Source organism: Alexandromys fortis, unplaced genomic scaffold (genome assembly GCF_014885135.2).
Source record: "Alexandromys fortis isolate MF-2015 unplaced genomic scaffold, M_Fortis_MF-2015_v1.1 scaffold_20, whole genome shotgun sequence".
NCBI classification, from domain to species: Eukaryota; Metazoa; Chordata; class Mammalia; order Rodentia; family Cricetidae; genus Alexandromys; species Alexandromys fortis.
Genome location: NW_026067903.1, coordinates 2,419,503 through 2,428,817, shown reverse-complemented (window position 1 = coordinate 2,428,817; position 9,315 = coordinate 2,419,503). Strand labels below are relative to the sequence as shown.

Genomic DNA, 9,315 nt, shown 5'->3' with positions numbered 1-9,315 from the left:
ATATTTGAAATATTTAGGAAAGTGACCTTGCAGATTTTCAGACCATCTCACTGGCCTCTTGCCTGCTTCCATGGAGGATAGCATGTAGTGATGGCAGAATGAGAAGCTTGGCAACCCTCTCCGTCTGGATATGACTCTCTCTTCTACAACTGAACAGGTATGTGGTTCTTATTTAATAATGGACACCATTGCTGTGAGCGACGAGACCTTTGGTTATCCATTGAGAAATGAGAAATGCAACATGTGTGTTTTCCAGAATGGAAAATGGAAGTAAGTGATACATTTATTGTCACCTGTCAATCATTTTACTCTCAGGAACAGAATCTGCAGCCATATTTGGATCAAGTTGGCCAATGCTCAATGAGTGAGCTGTTTTGCACTTGAATGACTTCTTCTGAATCCCTGAAGTGTTTGGGTGATGGCCAATAAAGTAGATATTAGGTGGTCTTTATAAAAGCAGACATTGGGAGATAAGAGCTTATAGGTGTTGTTCCATGTCAGTTGGTTTATCCTTGGGTTGTTATATGGCCAACAGCAATGGCAGTAGCTACTCTTACTGTTCAGAATATATTCTGAAGCTTTTAGGTAGAATATTCCATAGCTATTCATTAAGCCCCTTTGATCTATGGTGTAGGTTAATGCCAAGGTTTGTTTCTTGCTGTTTTGTTTGGATGATCTAGTATTGATGAAAATGGGATGTTCAAATCATTCTCTGTTCTTATAGTTGAGTCTATTTCTGTATGTCCAGTAATGTTTCTAAAATTCAATTTTGTACTCCAATATTCAGCACATCTACAATAATCCTATTTTCATGACTGACCACTTTCTTTTATTAATGTGAGTTCACTTGCTTTATATTTTCTCATTATGGCATGAAGTCTACTTTGTTAGAGAAGGCTATTGCCATTTTTGCTCTCCATTTGCCTGATATGTTGATTTTAATGCTCCTCCTTCAGTCTGTATGTACTTTTTTGCCAATAAGGTGGTTTGAATGAGGCATCCCTATAGGCTCAGCCTTTGAATATTTGGTCCCCAGTTGATGGTGTTGCTTGGGTAGGTTTAGGAGACGTGGTCTTGTTGGAGGAAGTATGTCATTGAGAGTTGAAAGATTTGTGCCATTCCCAGCTCACATTCTCTGCTTTGGCTTATAGTTCAAGATGTGTGCTCCCAGTTTCCTGCTTTTGCCGTCATGGACTCTAACCCTCTGGGACCATAAGCTCAACAAGCTCTTCTATTTATTGCATTGGCCATGATTTTTTTTATCACACCAATAAAATTTAATAACTAATGCAGGAATGTTTTGTTGGAGACAACAAATAATTGGCTCTTTCTTTTTAATCTATTCAGCCAGTTTGAGTGACATTATCAGCAAATTAAAACCATTTGCATTTAGGGTTGTTATTGAAAAGGATTTGTTGACTCTTATGCTTTTTTGAGGTGAAGATGTTCGAGACAGGGTTTCTTCTGTAGCTTTGGAGCCTGTCCTGGAACTAGCTCTTGTAGACCAGGCTGGCTGCGAACTCACAGAGATCCGCCTGCCTCTGCCTCCTGAGTGTTGGAATTAAAGGCAGGTGTGCACCACTACTGCCCAGCCTGACTCTTACACTTATGTTGATTGTTTTCCTGTTGATTTCACTGTTTTTCTCTTCTTTTTATGTTAGACATTAGTTGGTATACTGAGTTGGAAATGACTTGAGTCATTCTTTTAGACTTATTTATTTTTATTTTATGTGAGTTGGTGTTTTGTCTGCAGTACATCTGTGTAAGGGTGCCAGATCCCCTGGAGCTGGAATTAAAGACAGTTGTGAGCTTCCATGAGGATGCTGAGAATTAAGAGAAGCCTGTGCTCTTAACTGCCGAGTCATCCACTGAGCTGTTCCTAATTTTCCGTTGTCTATTTGTTCTTCTCGTGAAATTTATTCTTTTCTCTGTTTTTATTATTAAGACCCTCTAGCCGGGCAGTGGTGGCACACGCCTTTAATCCCAGCACTCGGGAGGCAGAGGCAGGTGGATCTCTGGGAGTTCGAGGCCAATCTGGTCTACAAGAGCTAGTTCCGGGACAGGCACCAAAGCTACAGAGAAACCCTGTCTCGAAAAACCAAAAAAAAAAAAAAAAAAAAAAAGACCCTCTGTTCCCTCTACATGTATAGGATTCCTCTAAGTGTCTTCTACAGTGGTGGTCTCGTAGGTATGAATTACTTTTGATTGTGCTGGTCTTGGCTATTTTATTTCTTCCTGACTTAAGGTAAATGTACTGAAAGCGGTTCCTTCTGTTGCCATTCACCTTCCTTCCGCTGCTTGTGGTACATCACCACATGTTTATCACATCACAGAGGTTGTCTCGAGCTGCAATATTTTTTGGATAGATTAGCCTTAGTAACACGTTGGTATTTTTCTTTTGCTGCTTTTAATATTGTTTCTTTATTTTGAACTTGGACATTGACTCCAGTGTGTTGTGGAGACATCATTCTTTGATCTGTCTGGGGTTCTCAATGGACTTCCATGGCCATTTCTTTGCAGTACTTGGCAACTGTATTGTTCTGATTTTAATGATTAGTTTTGTATCTAGTGTTTTACATTGTCTGTTTCTAGTCCACCAGTGCCCGAGTGTCATGTTTCCTTATCCTACATTTCCGATATTCTGCTTCATGTCATCTACTGGTTATGGTTTCCATTATCAAAATTTTACTGAGTTTTTAATTTCTTTATTTTCTCCCCAAATCTTTATTTTCTTTCTTATCCATCTCCATTTTCTCTTTTTTTCATTGTTTCACTTTCTCGTCTGTATCCTGAATTTATTTCCTTACTTCATCTTCGTATTTGGTTGTTTCCTCATTGAAGTAGCTTATTATTTTTACACGTTGGCTTTTGAATTATTTGCCCACCATGTCAATCATTCCATTGTCTTTAGGTTTAGTCATTGAGGTATTATTATTACTTGGAATATGTAATTTTACCTTACCTAGTCATGTTTATTGAGTTTCTCTGTTGTAATTTGCTCGTGTTTGGTATAGATCTCTCTTCTTATTTTGAGAGTCTCTGAGGGGAAGCCTCCCCAGGACTGTTCAGAGAGGAGCAAACAAACCTCAAGGCAAAGCCAAATGCAGACATACACATAAAATCAATGCAAACACATTACTACACCAGTAATTACCATAAAACACAAAATGACATGTTGTTCACATAGAATACAGCATGAAGCTAACCATTATTTTATATGAAAATAAAAACAGCTAATGAAAGAAGTCAGGTAAGACATCAGTAAAGAGTGGAAAAGAAGTTTTGAGAAATTAAAGAAAAGGATCTGAGAACTTTATGAAAAGGGAGAGGAATGTGCAAATGGATAAAAATGAAACTGAACACCCAGTAAAGGAATAGTGTATGAATAGTTTTAGGTAATTATAAGGAGGTAGAAATAAAAGCATTAAAACTCTTTAAGATATAGAATTAAAATACTATGATAAGTTTAATAAAAAGAAAAACTGGATCATGTCTGGCAACTCCTAAAATTAAAGTCTATCGGGAAGAAAACGGAGGCTCTGATAGATGCGGGGGCTCCTATGTTTCCTGCCATTTAAGCAAGTGCTGAATTTGAACTATTCAAGTGTCCAGCACCCACCAGAGTTGCCTTCCCTTTGGGACTTTGTCTGTTTGGGGTAGCAGGAGTCTGGGATGACATAATCTACAGTCCCTTTGCGGTTTCCTGCACACCCCCAAGTGCATTGAAAGTAAGAGAAATGAACAAACATCGAACTCTGCACATGAGAGCTGACTCTGTGCTTTCCAAAGTCACTCAGCATTTCATGCCTAGCGGAAGAGATGAGAATTTGGAAGTCATTTTCCTTTCTGGAATCTCAGAGAGCTGCCCACAATGAACCTCCTAGCAGATAACTGACTCCAATCCCTGACTTCAAGCGTGGTACTATCAGGCTACACAGCTGACATTGAGGAGGTAAGGTCAGCTCCCAGGAACAGAAAGTGAGATCCCTTTTACCCATCCTTTTTGCTGCCCGAGGCCAGCCTCCTACCCCTTACACTTCTCTGCAAGTCCGTATGCATCCCCATTTTCTCTACACCTGCCTTGCAGAGGCATCTTCCATCCCGAGAAGGTGGGAAGTTGATTCCAGGCTTTCTGACTTGTGATTGTTCCTTGTGATCATGGTCTTTGGGTAACTCAGCCTTTAACAGTAAATTCTCTTTTAAGAACTTACTATCTTATCTATCTATCTGTCTGTCTGTCTGTCTGTCTGTCTGTCTATCCAGCTACAGCTTTCCAGTACTTAGTGGGATAAAGCCATTGACCTCCTTTCTATAGCTAACCTCCTCAGGAGTGGTCACCGTCTCACCAACAGTCCCAAGTAAACTGGAGTCTTTGGAAGAACTGTCTTCAGCCTAGCTTTGGAATGAGGCTGATGTCACCTTCCCTCCCTGCTGGGGAACTGCAGCTACTAATGCTGGTGGATAGGACCCCTCCTTTCATTTGTCCTTCTATTTCTGCACTCTCCAGCTGGCCTGCCATCCTCTCTGTGCTTCCCTGTGATGCTCCAACCTGCTCTTCTGCTTGAATTGGAAGGGCTGACATTTGTTATCCTGACTTTTCTCATTCACCATGGCACATATGGAAGGTTCTCGTCTATCATTTTATCCCTGAGGTTGCTACTTTCTTTTCATTTTGAGACTTTTTCCCTCTACCTCTGGTTGCCCATCTCTTAGTGCCCACACCAAAGAGATAATCCCAATTCCTCAGCAGTTTTTGACACTTGAATATAGTTTATCATTCAAATTTTGTTCATTTCTAATGTCAGAATAGAAAATTTCACCCTATAACTAAACATTCCATATTCCGCTCAATATTAAACAGGCAACAAATTTATACTCCCCATAGTTCTCATTGCTTATAAGTTATTTGAAGTTTTTCATGGTCACCCTCTCTACAGAGAAGACAAACCTTATGTACCCAGCCCACGTCTGACTTTCAACTTTAAGAACACATGTTCTCTGCTTTTATATCTGAAAAGGTCAATACATCAATCTTCAAGGCACAAGTTTCTACCCTTATTTATCTAATTGTTTTTTTAAAAAAGTGTTTAGTACCATGTAGATACTCTCAGATTTTACAGAAATGAGCCCAATCACCAGTTTTCCTAACTCTAGAACCTGTCATTTGCTTATAAATTAGGCTATCTTTCAAGAAAAATAAAACATTATTTTTCCAAATTACTGAATGAAATATACATTGTAGATGGAAACAATATAAGGGGAAAAAGGAGAAGAATTCCATAAAAAGAAATAGTATTAGATGATACTCTAGGGCCCATGTGAGTTCCTCAGGGGACCCTGCATATGAGACCCTCAGGGGACCCTCCCTGCATGTGAGGTCCTCAGGGGACCCTGAATGTGAGGTCCTCAGGAGACCCTGCATGTGAGGTCCTCAGGGGACCCCGCATGTGAGGCCCTCAGGGGACCATGCATGCGATGTGTTCATCCTTTGAGTGAGCTCGAGGTGACACATGAGGAAGCTGTTTCATGCCCCTGAAAATACCCACGCAGGTTCTGGGCTTCCCAAGGCTGTTTGGGTGGGATGTGCCCTTTCAGGGTTTCCCGTGTGACTTGAGGCTTGGTCACAGATTTTGATTTCTCCATTTCCCATTTCCTAAGTGAAGAGGATGCCCGAGAAAGAGCCCTGAGTCTCCACACCCTCCACGCTGGCAATGAGAAGTCGCTGAAGCCATGAGAGGAACAGAGGAACATCATGCTCTCTCTGGGCTGGCTGTTTCTTTGCTTTGTTGCAGGAGAGCAGACCACGGGATTTGATCATTCAGGTAGGGGATTTTGCTTTGCCTGTTAACCCTGTGAGTCTTGTGGTCACAGTCTAAAGTCCCAGATAATCTGTTACATCAGCAGCCTGAACTATGAGTACGCAACATCTTCTCGCTGTTAAAGGGAGTAGGAGGAGACATTTCTGGTCAGGACTGCTTTCAGCAGATGCCACATACAGCTGGGGGATCCCAGTGACCACAACGGGGCATTCAGTGGGGGACATCTGAGGACGAGGGCATGATTGTTCCTCCAGTCACCCACAGGTACTTAAGACACTAGCCTGTTGGGAGCGAATCAGAACACGAGCCATTTTCATCTATGAAATTGGTGTGGTACATAAGCTAGAACAGAGAGCTTAGTCCTTTGTTACACTGAGTCTCTTTGTAAATATCAATGGGAAGTTTGCCTTCTAACCTGTTTCTTTGTGTTGTTTTGTTTACTGTCATTTTTAGCTTGCGTCACCAAAAGACTTCGGTGGATATATCCCGTGAAGGATGCAGAGGAGTTTGTCCTATTTTGTGATTTGCCAGAGCTTCGGAAGTCACAGTTCTCCCATATAAACCAACTGCCACCAACCCAAGGCCCCGCCTACGTACCTTGCAGTGGTAATCAGAACCTATCTGATGTCCAGTGGTACAAACAGCCTCAGCGTGGAGGTCCTTTAGAGGAGATCCATAGAAACTTTTCTCACGAGAGGAGAGACATGCTGTGGCTATCGGCCCCACAGATAAACAATGTTGGCTCTTTTATCTGTAGACCCAGACTTAGGTATGTCTCAAAGGCATTCCAGTCTAGAAATACCCTCAATTCTCTTTTACCTAAACAAGTACTGACAGGACCTTCTCTATCTCCTAGGCGCCCCCAGGATACGGCTTGTTGTGTCAAGATCTTCTTAGAACTTAAGCCTCAGAGAAATGTATCCTGTGGGAACCCAGCTGAGCATGTGCATTACCTATTTCTTGGTAGCACTGGATCCATTTACTGCCCCAGTCTCAGCTGCCAAAGTGATGTCCAGAGTCCAGAGATGACCTGGTACCTGGTATGAATGGATTTTCTAAAGCTGGTGTAAGAGCACTGTTTTGTGGCACTTGTCTCTATATGAGGCTCTTTACAGAAACACGAGTTAGACAGCTTGAGGCCCAGAGCTCCATAAAAACTGGTCTGTGCGTATGTGAAAGACCTACATTCTAATGTGTTTTGAGCCTACGAAGAGTACAGTTTGCTATTCAGATCGATAGCGTCACCCTTTGGATCAATGGCAGGGGACAAGTCCAGCATGTGGGTGGCGTCATACTTGTGGGAGGGTATAAAAGGCATCTGGGAATTCTGGTCTGGTCATTCATTTATGTGTCATAAAGAGTAATGGGCATTGGTGAGGATGAGGAAGGGAGCTCCCTACCATCAAGTCTTGAAGACGTTTTAAAAGAAGCCGAGGAGCTGAGTAGTTTCTAAAGGGGAACGTGGCGAGGAAAGCCCAGCAAGTCACTGCTCGTGCAACAAGTGGCTCGTGCAAAGTTTGTGGGAGTGAGGGAGTGCTAAGAGAAAGTGCACAAGTGGTAGTTTATGACGGCACGGAGGAAACCAGTAAGCACACACAGCAAACGCGTTCCACGTTTTCACTGTGCTGTTAGTGCTTGCTCACACACGGATGCTCACCCAACAGAGCCCTATCTGTGACACACCTCCTCCAACAAGGTCCCACCGCCTAATGGTTCCCAAACAGTTCCAGCAACTGGGGGTCAAGCATCCAGACATAGGAGCCCATGGAGCCATTCTCCTTCCTACTACGCAGTGCAGTGACTTCTTAGCTAAAACAGCGAGGGTTGGTGTGATGAGCGTTGACCGTGCTAGGCAGGGCTTCTGCTCTCTCCAGTGCTTCGCTTCCCTGCTTGGAGCAGGTGTTAGGAGAGCCCTGGGGCCTGGCTGAGCACTCTGTACTTGGCACGTTCTTAATTATTTGATGATTGAAAATCCAGAATTAAGATAAAGCACCTGTTATTTTTGATTTCTGGAAATACAGGGAATAGAAAATATCCTTAATAAATCTGATTCCTTAAGAGAAAGGCATTTGAATTGATTAAGTTAGTATGTTTTGATGATCTTAGTAACTTTCGAACACAATGAAAAATCATAATGAAGGACAGTCAGAGAGTTCCTTTAGAAATGGCCTTGAACACCAGGATCACTGTGGTTCTGTGTGACCTTCTGTTAAGGGGACCCGAGCATGAATAAAATCCCTATTGGTGTCTTACATCACCCTCACCAGGGCCGGGGTGGTTTGCTGTAGGGCTGGTGTACATGGTGTGGGGTTGAGTCTCAGCCCCGTGTTCCATGGAAACTCTGCACATGTGTTTGCCACTTACCCTTCTTGTTTCCATTTGGGTTAGCTCTTGTAGGTACTGGAATGTAGGCACTGTATGAGTTGCCTACCATGGGAAGTTGATGAGCAGGCTGAGACTGGCCAGGCCCACAGGCTGAAGCGCTTCTAATAGTGAAGATAAATGATGATTTAGATTGTAGTTTTGGAAGCTGTTCTTAAGGCCAATCTATTGGCCGGTTCTGTTCTGTTGTTTTCACTGTAAATATCCCCCCACCTTCCCAGGCAGCTTTGAATACAGCTAGCCACATGCTGTGCAATTGAGGCTGCACATGGATTGCACAGCAAGGCTGCTGAGCAAGGAGGGCCCCATTCCTTCTCCTGAACAGAATATGGATGCTGCCTGCAGTTCCTTCAGCTTTGCAATAACCCTACTGGGTGGGTCAATCAAGCTATAATGGCATGTCAGCCTTCTTCCTAAGAACTACCACCAGGCAATTTGAGGGGCATTCTCAATTGTGTGCCTAGGATTAGAGTTTCTAATTCACGCGCCTAACTTCACGTGCACTCCTGTTAGAGTCTAAAACATGGGTTTTTGCTCATCATTCTGTGTGCTAAGAAATTGGAATTTTGATTTTATAATTTTATAACCCAAGTGTACTAGTTATCACTTTTACAGTTTTGAAGCCCATAGATAACATAAACATGGGCATGTTAATTATTTTTTATAATTTTAATTTTTATTAAAAATCATTTTTCATGCACAATATTTGCTGATTGTGATTTCCTCTCGCCCGACTCCTCCCAGGTCCTTCCCACCTCACCATCCACCCACATAAACACCCTTTTCTTTCTCTCTTTCATTAGAAAACAACCTGGCAACTATAAAACCAAAACAAGCAAAACAGAATAAGATGAAACAACAAACAGAAAAAAAAAGAGAGAGCCTAAGAAAAACTACTAGAAACACATACAGATGCAGACACACATGCACCGGCACACACAGAAATCCCTTAAAAACACAGAAGCCAAAAATGTAATATATAAGCAAAACCTGCAAGGTCAAATAAAGTGTATGTAGATGTGTATGTGTGGGGGTGGGGTGGGGTGTGATTCTTAAGACCCCCTGAGCAAGCCTGCACGATAGAGTTCTCTGCTGTGGTTTCAGGAGCCATCCT

The 9,315-nt window shown here is 42.4% G+C and overlaps 1 protein-coding gene across 1 annotated transcript in view; it reads left to right on the top strand.

The window, feature by feature from the left end:
* Il18rap (interleukin 18 receptor accessory protein) overlaps nt 1–9,315 on the top strand; it is a 30,099-nt gene that overhangs the window by 740 nt on the left and 20,044 nt on the right. The window contains exons 2-5 of the mRNA XM_050134807.1: nt 34–157; nt 5,659–5,822; nt 6,273–6,588; nt 6,676–6,859. Of these exons, the coding sequence (XP_049990764.1) occupies nt 5,753–5,822; nt 6,273–6,588; nt 6,676–6,859 (570 nt within the window). The 5' untranslated portion in view covers nt 34–157; nt 5,659–5,752. The remainder of the gene's footprint in view (nt 1–33; nt 158–5,658; nt 5,823–6,272; nt 6,589–6,675; nt 6,860–9,315) is intronic.